Here is a 17,627-nt window from a genome sequence, read left to right as displayed (position 1 = left end):
AGAGAGAAACTTCTACCTCTTTTGCTTTCAATGGGACACGTGAGCTTTAGAGTTATTTCTGGTTTATTTTTTTAAACATTCCTCTGATGTTTTGTTTTTCACAGCAATTTAAGTCAGAAGCTTATCAACAACAGATAGAAATGGAGAGACTGAACCACCAAGCCGAACTGTTGCTGAAGAAAGTTACAGAGGAGGTTGACAAGCACAGCGTCCAGGACCCGCTGATGGAACTGAAATTGATATGGGATAGCCTGGATGAGCGGATTGTCAGCAGACAGGTAAGCACCAAGGCTTGTGTGCATGCACGGATACTCTCAGACAGTAATGAAAAACTACTATTAAAAATCGAGTTAGCAGTTAATTTCAGTGAACTTCAGAAGCACCTAAATCACCTTATTAAAATTCTCCCGTTTGTGCTGTATTTAAACACACACACATATCAAATTAGAGTTGTTGACCAAGAGTAGATTCATGAGCTACGAGGATGGACCTGGTCGCCATTCAACAGTTGGCCTTTGCCCTTGTCTTGTAAGAGCTCCTCGTTTACGATGCCCAGGTCTAAGCAGATTTTTCTCCTCTGCTTCTCGGCAGCACAAGCTTGAGGGTGCTCTCTTGGCGCTGGGTCAGTTCCAGCACGCCCTGGACGAGCTCCTCGCATGGCTGACGCACACCAAGGGCCTGCTGAGTGAACAGAAACCAGTTGGAGGAGACCCGAAAGCCATTGAGATTGAACTTGCTAAGCATCACGTACGTACCATTGGTCACCGTCACCATCCCGGGTTCTTAACATTGTGATTTTGACAGAGATTGTCTGGCATTAACTTGCTTGAAGTGTGCTGCCCCAAGAGGGCACAGTGTTAACATTGCTAAGTTAACGTCCAATACTTTTTGAGCTTGTAGGAAGTAGCCTAAAAACTTGCAGGCTGAAAATGCTGTTGTCCTACCAGGGCTTTTAATGTCTCTGGGCCTCCGGGCAGCAGTAACTTGCCAGAATGACTCTTTATAAAAACCAACTATGCTTATTCTCATGGAGTGAGTTTATAGAAGCATTTACGTCTTAGGAAATCTGGCAATTGTCTTAAAAGCACCAGTGATTAGAATTAGTGTGTAGTGGGTGTGGGAAGTAAGACATCCAACCTGGTTATTTCGGCTGGAGATCTGTAGGAACCTTTTAACTCTGTTCGTGTGACTTAGAAACAGGCCCTCTTGTCTTTTTGCCTTTCATTTTTGAAAGACTGGTGTGTAGTGACTTGAGATTGCCAAAACCAAGGCTGAAAGAAAGTTTCTATCCTCTGCTCTGCAGTCTCCACTGCCTCTGAGCATCAGAAGAAGGAATTCTATAGAATTGTCCTGTAGATGTAGACACCGGCAGTATTTAACTCTCAGACTTTAAGGAAGTGTTTCCTGCTGCTAACATGTCAAAGAGCATGCTTTGCAAAACCTGACTCCTTACTCAGTGGGGTTTGTGCCTTTGGAAAACTCTGACTCATCGGATGCCTCAGAAACTGATTCTATCGCTAGAGAAGCAATACTCTGGGGGCCGCCTGTCTCATCTGGAAAGCCTCCCAGGCCTGGGTTCCTCTCCAGATGTGCGATGTCTTACATGGGATAAGAGATGACATTCTTTTCTCAATTGTTGCCAAGCGTACATCAGTGAGTGGTAGGGTAGGGTTATAATGAACTTGCAACTAACGCTAGGTGAAGGAGTCCTTTCAAGTCAGTAGTTTCAGCATCCTTTCAATGAGAGAATAAAGTAATATATTTCTTCTTTCAAAACAGTCATTATGAAACATGTCTTAGATGTGTGATAATGTTATATTTGGAAAATGAGCATAACGGAGTAAAAATATCCCTTAAGACATTAGGATTAAGTTAAATTAAAATGGACTTGAATCAATGAAAACATCTTAATCATCAAATTATAATCTCTACAAAAGTATGTAGTATATCAGTTACAAGGTCATCCTAGTGGTAATAGCTGTCAAGTGTTTGTGCAGTCCCTTTGAGACTGCCAGTCAACTAAAAGTGCATCCATCTGGGAAGCCACAAAGTTGGAGGGAAGGAAGTCTGTTGCTTTAAAACTTGCTATTAACACTTTTCGTTACGAGGCTTTGGCTTCAGAATGTTTCACACCCAGAAAATGAAGCAGGCACAGTGCACTGGAGGTGTGGTTCAGGTGCTAGGTTCCTTACCCAGCATGCATAAAGACGTAGGTTTGATCCCTTGACGTTACCTAAAACTTGATGTGGTATCCCACACCTGCATTCCCAGTGCTCAGGAGATGAAAACAGTCAGCCAAGCAGTGGTGGCACACACCTTTAACCCTAACACTTGGGACTCAAAAACAGGTAGATCTCTGTGAGTTCCAGGCCAGCTTGGTCTACAGAGCAAATCCCCAGGACTGCCAAGGCTATACAGCAAAACCCTCTCTGGAAAAACAAAACAACAACAAAACAAAATAAAATAAAAACAACAACAAAAAAAAGAATTTTAGTGTCTTTAGCTACATGTTGAGTTTGAGGCTTGCTTGGGATAAGTGAGACCCCTCTCTGTTACTGTGTTTCCAGTGAATGATCACGCTAACATTTTCAGGTGCTCCAAAATGATGTCTTAGCCCACCAGTCCACAGTGGAAGCCGTCAACAAAGCAGGAAATGATCTCATCGAGTCAAGTGAGGGCGAAGAAGCAAGCAACCTCCAGTACAAGCTCAGGATTCTAAATCAGCGCTGGCAGGATATTTTGGAAAAAACAGATCAAAGGAAGCAGCAGCTGGACAGCGCCTTGCGCCAGGTGACTAAAGAAGAGTCTCAGTGGTGTCGAGGCTGAAGTGATGTGGGTGTTCCCCGCTAGCCCTCAGATGCAGGTTTAATGTTGATGCTTTAAAGAGAGGAGTATAAATAATTGGGATAAAGAACAAAGCTGATAAGGAGGCAGGGCTTCAGCTCTTAGCCTAATACCCTTATGTCCAAGATTCTCCAGTGTGTTTAGGTAGTAAGCCACTGGGCCTGGCACCTGGCATTCTAATGAGACACAGAGATGGCTTAGCAGGGTGGGCCATGTTGACCTTGCTGCAGAGTGATAGTATCTGTGACACAAACTTAAAAGCCACCTGTCACTGCAGGCCAAAGGGTTCCACGGTGAAATCGAAGATTTGCAGCAGTGGCTGACGGACACAGAGCGTCATCTCTTGACATCCAAACCTCTAGGTGGTCTCCCGGAGACAGCCAGGGAGCAGCTTAACGCACATATGGTACGTATGGTATTTTCTGCACCCCCTCGCCCTGGTCAGACAGACATAATAATGGGAAAAGATACAGTTTAAAAAATTAAGTTTTGTGGCAGAAATCACTATGTGTAATTGCTAGAAACAGCACCTTTTAGCAATTAAATTTTTCAAATAAGAATCTGTCTTAGAAGTTAGGATGTCAGCACATGGGAAAAAAAGTTTTAAAGAAGTCTAGCCATTCTATCGCTCCTACGCTGTCTGTCTCACACACACACACACACACACACACACACCAGGCATTGTATCAGTTATCAACTGCTATCCCCTGAAGTATAAAGAAAGACACTTCTCTAAAATAATTCTGTAATTAAATATAATCATAATACAATAATCACGTGCAAGTAATTCCTGTAATCCTGTGGTTTGGGTTTGCTGTTCACAGCTGGGCAAGATTCATTTGCATGAAGAACAAAGTAGTCCTACCGACCACTTCGTGAAAACCTGGAATGACTTTTACATAGCTCCTTACTTCCCTGGACATTCTTCCATAGTTTTCATGTAGTTCATTACTTGTTAACTAACTAATAATGACTTCTGTCTCCAGAATGTTACCCTTTAAAAGAGTATAGGAACTTGCAAGCAGAGAACTTACCTTTAGAAATTTCAGAAATTTACACTATATATAAAATACTTAGTTTGTGTAGGATACACAAAATGAACTTCATGTAACCCTATGTGATTCCTTTGACTAAAAATTCCATGTTTAAAAACAAACAAACAAACACAAAAGCAACAACAAAAACTACAGAGAGCCTGGAGACATAGCTCAGCAGGAAAGAGGCTTCATTGTTGTTTCAGAGGACCAGAGTTCATTTCTCAGCACCTCCCTGACAGCTCACAACCACCAGTAAGCCTAGTCCCAAGACATCAGATTCCTGCTTTTGGCCTCCTTGGGCTCCTGCTTGCATTCGGTGCACACAAACCCACACACCTACACATACATTTAAAGATTAAGTCTTTCCTGACAGATTAGAAAGCATTGTAAGGCCAGGACACTGGTTTCCTTTTGATCTGGTTGTGCTAGAAATAAAGATAAGAACAAAATAGGTTTTCACTTACCTGAGGCTGCTTCAGGATTTAATGCTTTTTAAAAACGAAACCGTAAATGTGCTTGATTGGATTGTTTTGTTTTGTTTTGTTTTAAGTGCTGGTTTTTTTTAAAGCTGAAGACGTAAGGCTTTCAGCTGATGAAGATGTAGTTAGTGTTAATGGGGAGATGGCATTGTAACTGCGCTCACATCACTGAATAGTGTGTATTTCAAGTGGTTTTATAAAGCTATCTCTCATTTTTTTTTAAATATTAAGTTGAAACTATCAGTAAGATGTAGACTATGTAACTTTCCATCAGAACTGTGAATGAGCCCACACTATGATTCAATCAATACGATACAAACTGTCTTAGTTTTTGATGAGTTGGATCCATTGTTTCATTAGCGGCATGTTTAGTACATGAGCAGGATTTCCCTGTATTCACTGTAGAGGATACATACAGCATGCTCGTTGGCAACATTTAAATTTAAACATTAAGATTAAACATTTAAAGTTTTACCAATGATTTCTCAAACGTGGCTCCAGTAACTTGGCTGTCTTTCTGTCCACTTGTATCTTTCTTACTGAGTCTTTGTTTTCTGTCTATCACATGTTTTCTGGGTACAAGATTAAACTGTACCAGTCCTTTCTTTTAGTTATTATATGGTGGTAAAAGGGGCAGAGATGTTTCAGTTTACAGAGAAGGAGCTCCTCAGAGAAGTTAAATTGTTAGCCCCACACACAGATCGGACTCCGTCACTGCAGTGAGAGCATGCTAATTATTGCTGTAGACCTTAATGTGCAGCATGCAGTGATAGATTTCTCAGCAGACAAGGTGTGATGTACGCGTTGGTTCTATTTCAATATCGGTAGAGTGTATGTTTGTCAGGTTTGCTCTGTAAGCCAGAAAGATAAATGAATGTGTGAGGAGGGGCTTAGGGTGGATGGACCTTATTTTAAAAAGAAAATGGGAACTGGAAGAAGGCTCAGTGGTTAAGAGCAATCATTGGTGTTAGAGAGGACCAGGTCAGATTCCAAGCGCCTGAACAGTAGCTCATAACCGACTAACTCCAGACCTGACATCCTCACCCTCTTCTGACCTCCACAGGTACCCGGCACATACATGATCCACATGCAGGCAGGCAGGCAGAACATGGACACACATTACAAGTGAATCCTTTTTTAAAAAGTCAGAGAATGCTGCCATTAGCTTTCCTCCTCTGGCAAGTCATGTAACATGAGGGCAATCTTGCTTTTTTAGGAAGTCTGCACGGCCTTTGCCATCAAAGAAGAGACGTACAAGAGCCTGAGTCTGAGGGGGCAGCAGATGCTTGCACGATGTCCCAGATCTGCGGAGACCAACATTGACCAAGACATAACCAACTTGAAAGAGAAGTGGGAATCCGTGAAAAGCAAACTCAACGAGAAGAAAGTACGTGCTTTGATCAGCGTGACAGAACAGCGTTTGCATGGGTCCATCCTCGGGCTGTGTTTTATTTCTAGCTATGAGGAGTATCATTTTCATGACTTGGTTTTTCGTGATGTTAAAAACAGTAGTCTATCAAGAGAACATTGATACAGTGCAGATAAAGATGTATCACAGGTCACGTATTGCTCCAGTTCTTAAAAACTCTGGTGCTTTTTAAAAATAGAAACCACGCGGGGTCGGAGAGTTAGCCCAGTGGTTAAGAGCACCAGCTTTTCTTCCGACAGATTTGGGTTCAATTCCCATACTCCGATGGCAGCACAGAGCTGTCTGTAAGTCTAGCTCCAATGGATCTGAGACATAGCCATGCAGGCAAAACATCCATACACACACATAAAAAAATGAACCACACAAGGTCTAGGTTATGAATAATTGTATTCTAATCACACATTTAAACAAAAGAGAATGATATGATTGTACTTATATGTTTGATAATCTCTCACATAAAACCGACACATCAATCGTAATTTATGCAATAGCGTGCGTTTTATCAGCTTTTCAGATAGTAGAAAAATAAACTAGGAACTCTCAGTGATTTTGTTTAGCGCAACAAACAACAACCAGCTAGAAATAGATGGTAGGCTGCCATTGATGGACCAGACATGGTGTCCTCACAGGGCAGTGACCCCATCAGGAACATCATTGGTTAGCTGAAACACAGCGCGCCAACTGTGAGCACCAAACACCTAAGTCCCTTTCCTTTACAGACAAAATTGGAAGAGGCCCTGCACTTAGCCATGGACTTCCACAACTCCCTCCAGGACTTCATCAACTGGCTTACCCAGGCTGAACAAACTTTGAATGTGGCTTCTCGGCCAAGTCTTATCCTGGACACCATCTTGTTTCAAATTGATGAGCACAGGGTAAGTCAGAACTCTTTGGGAAGCATGTCCCTTCATGTTAGAAGAATCAGTTTAGTAATTTGGAAACTTTCAATGGACTTTTTTTTTTTTATTCCTTATGCAGTGTATTCATTCCCAGCTGCCCCCCCCCCAAAACTCCTCCTGGATTCACCCCTCACCTTACCCACCAGAGACCTTTCCTGTGTCCTTTAACATGAGCATTGCCGACAGTTGCACGTACGTTTTAAAAGTCAGTCCGGCTCCCCCTTGTTTCTAATTACTTTCTGTTTTGTGGAGAAAGGTCTTTGCCAACGAAGTCAACTCTCACCGTGAGCAGATGATAGAGCTAGACAAGACTGGAACCCACCTGAAGTATTTCAGTCAGAAACAAGATGTCGTGCTCATTAAGAACCTGCTCATCAGCGTGCAGAGTCGGTGGGAAAAGGTGGTCCAGCGTCTCGTAGAGAGAGGGAGATCCCTGGACGAAGCGAGGAAGAGGGCCAAGCAGGTAAGAAGCTCAGCCAGCCTTGGCAGCAAGTGAGCTGGAGCTGCTGAACTGTGTGATCACAGGGCTTCTTTCTTTCTTTCTTTCTTTCATTTCCCCCCCCCCCCCCCCCCCCCCGTATTGTGTAACAATAAGGAGCCAAGGTGTGGTTTGCTTCCTGAAAGGCCTGTGGCCTGCCTTTGCAACTTCTTTGTCTTGGCAGCCAACTTGAGGCCATGAGGACTCACCTTGAAAAGCTGTAAATAGCCCAGCCTCATAGATGACCCATTAAGAACTTACAAGTTTTGATTTTGCCATATGTTTATTTTTCCCCCCTTGCTGTTTCAGCCCCTCTTCTGCTCAGATGGGGGCACTTGTCTGAGTTATATTGCTAACTCTGGAAGCCAGACTTCCTTCACATCAGAGCTGAAGACCAGACCTACATCCTCCTGAGAGCTTCCTGAGGGACCTAACTCTGCATCCATGTCCCTCTCTTTCCCTGGCTTCTTTCTTGTTAACAGCCTTCACTTCTTCCCCAAGATTCTGCTCTGCTCCATCTCACTTGAAATTAATTGCCTGAGTCTCTGGGGGCAGGGGCTACTTTTAATTTAACTTAGGGACCCTCACAAACCTCACTGGGAGCTTCCCAATTCTCTCTTAACCTGATATTAATTAACATTTATCCAAACTAACCACAGAGAAGAGGAAAATCACCCATCTCCCTGCCCTGTGTGGATATATCCACCTTACTTGGCAGAAACTGTTCTTTAATATATTTTATTTTATTTTATTTTATTTTATTATTTCTTACTAAAAACTTGGTGTGATATTGAGGCCAGATATTATGGTTTTTACCTTTTCCCCATTCCGCTCCTGTTGTCTGGTGTCGGTAATGTTGGCATCTGGTGTTTGGAGAGCTAGGCTCACTGTCTGATGTCAAAAGAGGTTTACAGGAGCCTGGCATTACAGTGTTTAAAGTATATGAATTTAAAGGTGTTAAGAATGCCGTAAGCCCTTTCTGAGTGAGAAGTATAGCAAATTCGCTCTCAGTCTCTGAAGCAGAATCAGTCGCCAGTGATTCTGTTGAACACTATGAATTCCGAACCTGACAAACTCCTCTCTACAGGTGCTAAGTTTGAACAGCTAATTGGCAGAGGCTCACTGAATCCTGGGAGCTGCTTGTCATTTTCTCCTCTCTCCGTTTAACGAGTGTTTCTGTCTCATTTAAGTAACCAACTTTCTACTCTCCTGCTTCCAATGTAAATGAATAGCGCTTGCCCTGTTTCTGTGGTGTAAGATTAGATCTGGAGGTAGGATGAGGCAGCTTCGGAACCTGCGTGTTTGCAGCCCTCAGCCATCCAGCTGTTACCACACCTGTTCTAGAGCCGAGCCACCTAGGTTCCACCGGCTACTCCTTTCATTTCTTTCCTCCTCTGAGTTCTGTGTACTGATTGTTGTTCTGTGACTTTCGCTGTCAGGAGTTTGTCTTAGCCTCAATTATTTTTCCTTCTTACCTAAATTAAGTCATGCTATGAGAAGCACGTGCTGGGCAGGGAGGCCAGAATCTTGATGAGCTGCTCTCTAGTGCACGCCTGCAGCCCACACTGTGTAGCTGAGGTCCCACAGCTTCCGTTACTTCATTATCAGGGTGTTTGGGTATACAGGGATCTTAACTATAGCCTTTGTTATGCAGCTCCTCATTTACTATAAGAAAATAGCATGTACCCACTTACATAATTGGTAACATACCAGATTGTTCTGTAAGATAGGCAGGAGAAAGAGAGAGAGAGAGAGAGGCAGGCCGAGACCCTGTGGCTAGAAAGAAACATGCATTGACCCAGAGTAATTTCAGGTTCCTGGTTGGCAAACAGAATTAGACATGGTCAGAACGCTAGCAAGGCAGGACTTGTGCTTCTCAAACCCCAGTGGGTGGGTCAGTCCTGAGCAGGGCTCTGAGCGCAGAGGTAACGGTGCTCGGCTATCTCCTGCGTTAAGAAGAAGACGGCCTTTTTTTTCTGCCTGCCACGTTTAAAGATAATTGACAGGTGTGCCTTTTCCTCTCGTTCCTTTTTCTTAACGTAGAAGTGGAGCACAGAAAAATGTCAAGATGTGTGTAAAGAGACAAATAAACAAAACAGACGCATTCTGAGAATTTATGTTAACTATTAAACAAAGGGAGACAATGTGGGCTGGGCTGAGGGACTCCTTGGCTCTCTTTAGCATTGTCTGGCTCCTTCCTGTACTTAGTAAGCTGACATGCTGACTGAATTACAGTTGTATGACGTCAGGCCATAGTCGTAGTGTCCAGTGTTGCTTTGCAATTTGCTAATGGTCCCAATTTCCTTCAGGGGGAATTTCGAATTGATGATTTTTTTTTTTAGTATATCCCATCGGCAGTTGTTTCTGTTTTATAATATACTAAATTGCAAACGCCGTGTGCTCCACAAACTTCCTGGATAAATATGGGTCTCTTTTAACAGTTCCACGAAGCTTGGAGTAAGCTGATGGAATGGCTGGACGAGTCAGAAAAATCTTTGGATTCTGAACTGGAAATCGCCAATGATCCAGACAAAATCAAAGCCCAGCTAGCACAGCACAAGGTGAGCGTCTCGTTGGCAAAGCATGCCCGGTGTGCACGTCAAGCACTGGCTCCACCTTGGTCCGTGTGTGTGTGTTCCTCACGAGACAGTAGGGGAACCTGCAGTTGCTGAATGAAACATGAAATGAATGTCTCTTCTGTAGTCTAGAGTATACTGAGTTTTCAGCTTTCCATAGCAACGCTCTTAACTTGGCATTTTTTTAAATGGATAAATATGGAGTCTAAGGTACACAGAACCTGGTGCAGTGGTAGGTATCTTTGATCACAGTTGCTTGGGAAACTGAGGAATGGGAAGCCAACCTGGGGAACATAACAAAACCTTGCCCCATAAGTAAACAGGTCCTTTTAAACAGAGACATAGGGAAAGCTGACTGAGTCTATCCAAGAACTGGTAATTGCAGCAATCGGCATGTGCATGTGGGTGTGTGTGCACGCATGTGCATGCAAGTATAAAATTCGAAGTTGACTAATGCTCCCCAAGAACCAGTAACTATAGCAATGTGTGTGTGTGTGTGTGTGTGTGTGTGTGCACATGTGTGTGTGTGCGAGCTCATGCATACATGTATACCATTCCATCCCTTCCCACAGATAATCAGTTACCGGCTTCTCTGTGAAACTAGAAGAATGTAGATACAAGGTTCAAAATATTTTCCCTTTGGTAGTCCTTCCACACTTACCTCTTCTGCTCAGCTCCTTTGTACCTGTGTCCCTGTTATAAAGTGACCATTGGTCATACAGGTAAAGGTGTGGGGTGAGCAGCCAGGCGTGATTATTGTGAACACGTTCGCAACTTCAGACCCCTACATTTACATAAATGACTGCTTAGAACATGGTCATTTAAAAAGGCTAGAAAATTGTAGGATAATTTATCTTCCTCAGAAAATCTAGACACCACCTTCACATGTGTTCTGAGGACTCACCAGAGGGTCATGACCAGAGGACACTGGGAGGGAATATGTGTGTTCTTGGGCCAGATGGGCCTTGTTTGCCTGATGGCTTCTTCCTGTGAGCTGCCGTAGTGGCCGTCATCAAGCATACTCCTGTGGTGGAAAAATCAGTCCCTTGCTCAAAATACGATACTTTATTTGAATTTATACATGAATATTATACAATCTTAAGAAAAGTAACCTTGCATTTTGAGCTAGAGAAACCCAGGGGGAAAAAAAAAAGCATGCAGAGAATATTAGTCTCCATTTTACCCAATGGTATCTATCATCAATGTGTCCCATTTCTCCAGGACACATCTTAAGGAAGCCTGTAAGAGCAATCTTAAAAGAAAACTTTCCTAGTCAACAGCATTGGAGGTCTCTTGCCTTTAGAAAGCTCCAGCCTGTCCATAGTCAGATAGATTGTGTAGTTTGTATATGATGTAGGGAGAAAATTTGTGTCAGCCCCTTGATTCTAAACACAAGCTTTCCACCCAGAGTAACACGAAAGTGCCATCCTCCCTGGTAGGACGTGTAGAAATGATGTGTTCTTACCTAAAATTTTTCCTGATGTGGTTACCTCCTGTTATTGGACAAAGTAAATAATTTGTTTATCTTAAAATATGCAAAGTGTAGCCTTTAAAAAGCAGTAACAAAAGAGTGGGTAGTTGCAGCTTTCGAGGGTGGTATTAGCTTCGCCATGTAGTGCTTCATAATCTGATAGGACTCCAGTGTGTTGCCAGCAATGGCAAGCATTGCAACAGCGTCACCAGTCCCATGAGCTTAGGAACAAAATGCTGAGTGGACCTTTCTTTCTACTCCTGAGATTATATCTTCATCTGTGGTTCTCTCTTTTTTTCTGCTCTCTTTGTAAATACTTAGAAATACCTGCTAGGTAAGAAGTGGTCCTGAGAGACCCACAAACAACTTTGGCTTTATAAGTACTGTTGAGTTGCACAGAAAGAATATAATTTGTACACACACACACACACAAAACCTCATAACTAACAGGTGATGGATGGTACCATATAGATGTTACATTAGCACCATAACTATTTGATCCTGAAAAAGTATTCTAACCTCTTTTGAGATAAGACCCCACATGGCTGGGAAGAACAAATGTATTTTCTAATGGTCTAACAACCATCAGAACTCTAGAATGGTAGTTGACATCTTGGCTCATAGAAAAATTAGCTGTATCCTTACTGTGTATCTTAGTTATGGCTTTACTGCTGTGAACAGACATCATGACCAAGGCAACTCTTAAAAGGACAACATTTAATTGGGGCTGGCTTTAGGTTCAGAGGTTCAGTTCATTATCACCAAGGCAGGAGCATGGCACTATCCAGGTAGACATGGTGCAGGAGGAGCTGAGAGTTCTACATCTTGTTCCAAAGGCAAACAGGAGAATACTGACTTCTAGGCAGCTAGGACAAGGGTATCCAAGCCTACACCCACAGTGACACATCTACTCCAACAAGGTCACACCTACTCCAACAAGGCCACACCTACTTCAGCAGGGCCAAACCTTCTAATCATGCCGCTCCCTGGGCCAAGCATATGCAAACCATCATACCGTGAATATCCATCCACCTTAGGTAACAATAAGGATGTCTGACTACAACAAAACCCTGTAGTAACTTTATATCATTTAATCATCGTGTCCAGACTGGACTCATACATACTTGGCTACATTTTCCTCTCCAAAATATTTCAATCATCGAGTGGCAGTTCCTGTTTTACCACAATCACTGCAAGGCTCGTGGTTTATGTCTCCAAAAGTAGTGGGGATAGGGAGGTAGTTCCATGGCCAACCACTCGGCTACCATGCACAAGGCCCTGATACACAAGCTCTCTACACACAAACAGAAAGAAGATTCAGGATTTTGTTTTGCTTTGAAATTTGTTTTTCTCAATCATAACGGCTACTCTTAGGGTCCGTGAGCTTCTGTGAGGAAGAGCAAACCCTCAAGTTCTAAGCTCGAGTTCTGCCCTAGGGCATCCCTCTGTAGAACAGTGCTGTGCCCTCATCTTGGTTATTTGCCAATGTCTTCCCTTGTCAGGCCTCCATTGGTTAGAGATGCCTCTTTAAAACACAATTTGCTCTTTGGCTGTCTCGCACGTTTACACAACGCATTCTGGTCACACTCATATCTTCGTTTCCTGTTATCCTCCCACCGAGTCTCCTTCACACTTGCTGTCCTTTTGGTTTTCGCTTTGTGACCCACTGGGTTTAACAAGGGCTACCTGTGAGGACATGAGTGTGCGCATAGCCCGCCGATCATGACTAACTGACCAGTGACTACATTACTAAAGACAATGACTCCCTCACCCCCAATAGTATTCCTTTCCTACCAGTAACTCCCCTAGGTTGGGCTAGGCTTCGTGCCTTCCCCACACACGCCTGTGAGTGACTAGTTTACGTTTCTTGTTTAGCTTTGTGCAGATGCTATATAAGCAACTGGAGCTGCTGTGAGCTTATGCATGCCATGGTTTTCATACCTGTAAGATAATGTTTAATGGCCCTCTTCCCATTGTCCAGCTCTTAGATTCTTTCTGCCCTCTGTTTCACAATTTTGGGAGATTTGGAGAGGGTCACAGACAGCTTGCATGCCACAGTACCAGTCTGCCAAGCAGCGTGTGCCCACTGGTACAGCAGTGGCATATATGACTGTAACAGGAGAGTAACCAGTTGAGTTGAGAGGTAATCTGAGGTCTGTTACTAGGGTTCTGGACAAAGATCCAGGGCTGGGAGGTCACAGACACAAAACGATGAATATACTACTTTTGTTTTATTAAAGGGACATATCAAAGTGCCTCCTTAATATTTATGCTTATAACAAAGGCTAGTGGTACCCTCACCCCTGAGCAAAGAAGCTTCTGTTTGTGGAGAATGACAGTTAATCACAGCTGGTCCTGATGCTGAAGCAAATGACTGAATACCCAGCCTCGAACAGCATCCCACCCTTGGCGCTTTTCACCAGTTAGCAAACAAATAGTCCCAAGCAGAAACGTAACTCTTTTCTTGTTAAATATGTAGGAGTTTCAGAAATCACTCGGAGGCAAACATTCTGTCTATGATACCACCAACCGAACTGGCCGTTCTCTGAAGGAGAAAACCTCCCTGGCTGATGACAACCTGAAGCTGGACAACATGCTGAGTGAACTCAGGGACAAATGGGACACCATATGTGGAAAGTCTGTGGAAAGGTAGGATGTTCAGGCATTGACGTCTCTGTAGACCTGCCTCAGATAGATGGTAGGGCGGTGTTTGCAGGCATAGCTTGTGGATCTCAACTTGTTTGGGTTAGGAATATCTGCTTTGACTCGGTCTACATGCTTGCTTATAGATGGTCTCATACTGGAGTTTAGTGGCCTCTTAACTCACTGTGTAGCCAAGGCTAGCCCTGATCTTCCTCTCTCAGTGTCTTGAGTGCTAGGATTACAAGCAGTGCCACCATGGCAGTGCCACCATGCCCAGTTCCCAACTCTGCTGTTTGGCTCCTTTAATTTCCATAAAACTAGTAGAACAATTGTATGAAAATATAAATGAGAGGCTTATCATTTCTCCTTCTCACCTGTGTTAGGAACTTGGTATTGGATATGAAATAAAATGGACTCCCTAACATGGCATGGAAGACAGCACTGATCTGACCCGGGCCAGCACTGATCCGACCTGGGCCAGCATTGATCTGACCTGGGCCAGTGTTCCTTCAAACTTCCAATCTCCCTTTTTTTCATTGGATTTTTGTGAGGCCCTAAGATTTCACGTTAAAACTGTCAAGTATTTAATCAAGTACAATAGTAGTGTAAAGATTCAAACATCCTGAATTTCAGATTTTTTTCCCTTGATCCTTAGTTCTAGTTACTTTTGTCAGAAAAGTCAGTACTCTTATCCAAAATATTTGAGATCAGAAATAATCAGATTTGGGTGGCTTTTTTTTTAAATTTTAGAATATTTGCGTATATACAATGGACTATCTTGAGGATGAGACTCTAGTCTAGATCTGAAATCCATTTGTCACACACATACACACACACATATCCCTTACATATTTAGCCTGAGGTGATTTTTTTCATTTTAATTTTGTTTTTTTAAATTTTAATAAAATTGGGCTTACAGTTCCAGAAGGTTAGAGTCCATGATGGTGGGACAGAGCGTGGCACAGCTGAGAGGTCACAAAAAGAGAGAGAGAACATACTGGTCCATTACTGAAAGTTCTAAGTAATTTTTCTTATATTTCTGTGTTGAGAATGGTTCATCTGTTGGACTGTGTATCTTTTATGGCATTATGTGATAAGCCCCCTAGTGACTTTCTCTTGATTATTTGTCTTGGGAGGTGGCAGTCAGAGTTGTGCTCTGTATTGTTTGTCACAACCTCCAAGGCTAAATCTTCTACCATCTCTCTCTCTCAGGATCCCAAGCTGCAGGGATAAAGTTAGAAATCTGGGTTTGTTTGTTTGTTTGTTTGTTCGTTTTAAATAAAAGCATGTGTGTTATACAGTTTTATAATATAGTATTTATTCTGTGGCATCATGTTGGTGATTAAAACTTTCATATTTGGGAAATTTTTAATTTTGAAGTATTTCAGATTTTCAACCTATATCAAGATGCACTAGAATTCAGCTCTGGGCAGCTTCAAACATTCAAATAAGTAAATATCTTTAAATAAGATTGACAAATATTTATTTAGACTCCTGAAGGATCAGTGATTTACAAAAATGGGGCTAAGGGGATTTTGCTGTAACAGATGCCAGGTGTGTATTTAAAGACATAAAAGAGAAAAGTATCTTCTAAGGAGAGGAGGGAAGTGTGAAGGCCACTCACGCTTCCTCTTCTATACCACCAGCCGCCATCGCCATCGGGACGTTAGAAGGCTAATCCACCTCCCTTTTTCCCCCAGACAAAACAAATTGGAGGAAGCCCTGCTATTTTCTGGACAATTCACAGATGCCCTGCAGGCCCTCATTGATTGGCTGTACCGAGTTGAGCCTCAGCTGGCGGAAGACCAGCCTGTCCACGGAGACGTTGACTTGGTGATGAACCTGATCGATAATCACAAGGTATTGCAATCCGGAACTTTGTGTTATTCTGTTGTTTAGTTGTATATTCCGAGTATTGAGAAGAAGGCAAGCGGTTATAGTAGCCTTTGAAACCTGAAAGAGTGGATCTTACCACATCACTGTCTTCCTACTGATACATGATTGAGCAGATTCCAGAAGCCATCTTTTAAGGCCATGGGGGGTGGGGGGGGATTACTTAATCAGCAGAATGTTTTCCTTGTAATTACCTTATCTACGTCTATTTTAGACTTGAAATGTAATTTAATTTTGTCCTTGTAGGCTCTTCTTTCAAACAGTCATGTAATAAAATTTAAAACCATTCATTTAGCAGCTTGGAAGGAGGTCATCCTCTAGTGTACAGATCCCCCCCCAAGGGGTCATGAGTAGATCCTGTTCTTGTGCGCTGAGAGATTTATCTTAAGTAAGGTTTTCAACTGATAGTATGAGGTCTTACTTTTTTTTATTTTTATTTATGTGTATGTGTCGGGGGAGAAGGGTGCTCTCAGAGGCCAGAGGAATGTGTAACTCCTCCAAAAGCTGGAGTTACAGGTAGATATAAGCTACCCACCATGGGTGCTAGGAACTAAACTCAGGGTCTCTGGGGAAGAGAAGAAAGCCTTCTTAAGAGCTGAGCCATCTCTCCAACCCCAAGATCTTAATTTATGATCCAGTGATCTAATACAACTTGGCAGGCCTTCAGAAGAGCACGAAGCTGCGGCCAGCACACTAGGGTTGACTTTATCTGCAAACAGCCTGTGGTACTTTACCCGACTTCCCCATGTATTTCCTTGCTGTGATTTTGGCCTGGCTTCAGAAAATGTATTTTATTTTAAAATGTTCTCTGCATGCCTCTTCAACTGTGCTTTGGTCTTTTTAAACGGTTGTTTCAACTTTTAAAACATATTTGCATATTTACTTTCCTGTTAGTTTCTGCTCTGTGAACAGAATTATACTTATTAAAAGAATAAATCAAGAGGGTGCTAGAGATGTGTCTCAGCTGGTAGAATTCTGGCTTAGTTTGTGCAAAGTCCTGGGTTTGATCCCCCAGCACTGCCCATACCCAGCGTGGTAGCTCAACCCTTTATTTCAGGCACCAGAGAGGTGGGGACAGGAAGAAAGGCAGTCCAAGGTTATCTTTGTGTCATGACATCCTGTCCAAATAAGGAAACTAAAGAAAATTGACCAGGCCCACAATGCTTTGCTTCTATTGATAAAAAAAATTTCTTGTTAATTCAGACTTGTCTGAATAAGTTGACTACATAGGTAGGTATGTATAGATATTTACAACCCAAAGTACTTTCCAGACACATTAAACATCATCAAATATGACTTATTCATTAATGATCAGTAATGTAGTTGGAAGACTCCAGAAGTTTAACTATACAAAGAAGATTGGAAAGTCCACTCTGAAACTGTTAGCCAGTCCTGTCATGGGTGAATATGTAGATATTTTCCATTCTGTGTGTATTGATAGTACATAAGTCTGTCGGTAGCCGCCTACCATTGAACACAGTCAGACTGAAGCCTGTTCACCACATTCTGGCTGGATTGTTCTGGCCAAGCTCCCTTTGTGGGATGATTTGTGTATAAACTTGAGTAGTTCTATTGTAGATAAAACACTAGTTGTCTGAATATCTAGTTTTATACGCAGACACTTAGACTGATGATGAACAACCCTCGGCTCAACGCCACCCCTAAGAGTGGCATGAGGAAGCCACTCTTCTAAAAGGCACATTACTCTAAATCTGCCTAAATTGAGAGGGCGAGGTCGGAGCTCCCAAAGCATTTTCACTGAGATGACGCTAAACTGTGAAGTCATGGGTTGATACTTAAGGTGCGATGGGGAATGGCTTATTATAGAGGAAAGGACCACATGACTCTGCTGGAGTCATTGGTCTTTCTGGACCCTGT

The 17,627-nt window shown here is 42.7% G+C and overlaps 1 protein-coding gene across 21 annotated transcripts in view; it reads left to right on the top strand.

The window, feature by feature from the left end:
- Dst (dystonin) overlaps positions 1-17,627 on the top strand; it is a 385,515-nt gene that overhangs the window by 345,290 nt on the left and 22,598 nt on the right. For all 21 annotated transcript variants that reach the window (XM_076915117.1, XM_076915116.1, XM_076915122.1 and 18 more), the window contains 10 exons: positions 105-278; positions 592-747; positions 2,593-2,790; positions 3,122-3,250; positions 5,577-5,747; positions 6,509-6,664; positions 6,945-7,151; positions 9,608-9,727; positions 13,693-13,862; positions 15,557-15,716. In XM_076915117.1, the coding sequence (XP_076771232.1) occupies positions 105-278; positions 592-747; positions 2,593-2,790; positions 3,122-3,250; positions 5,577-5,747; positions 6,509-6,664; positions 6,945-7,151; positions 9,608-9,727; positions 13,693-13,862; positions 15,557-15,716 (1,641 nt within the window). The remainder of the gene's footprint in view (positions 1-104; positions 279-591; positions 748-2,592; positions 2,791-3,121; positions 3,251-5,576; positions 5,748-6,508; positions 6,665-6,944; positions 7,152-9,607; positions 9,728-13,692; positions 13,863-15,556; positions 15,717-17,627) is intronic.

Source organism: Arvicanthis niloticus, chromosome 17 (genome assembly GCF_011762505.2).
Source record: "Arvicanthis niloticus isolate mArvNil1 chromosome 17, mArvNil1.pat.X, whole genome shotgun sequence".
NCBI lineage: Eukaryota > Metazoa > Chordata > Mammalia > Rodentia > Muridae > Arvicanthis > Arvicanthis niloticus.
The sequence above is the reverse complement of the archived record's forward strand: the minus strand, read 5'-3'. Positions and strand labels throughout refer to the sequence as shown.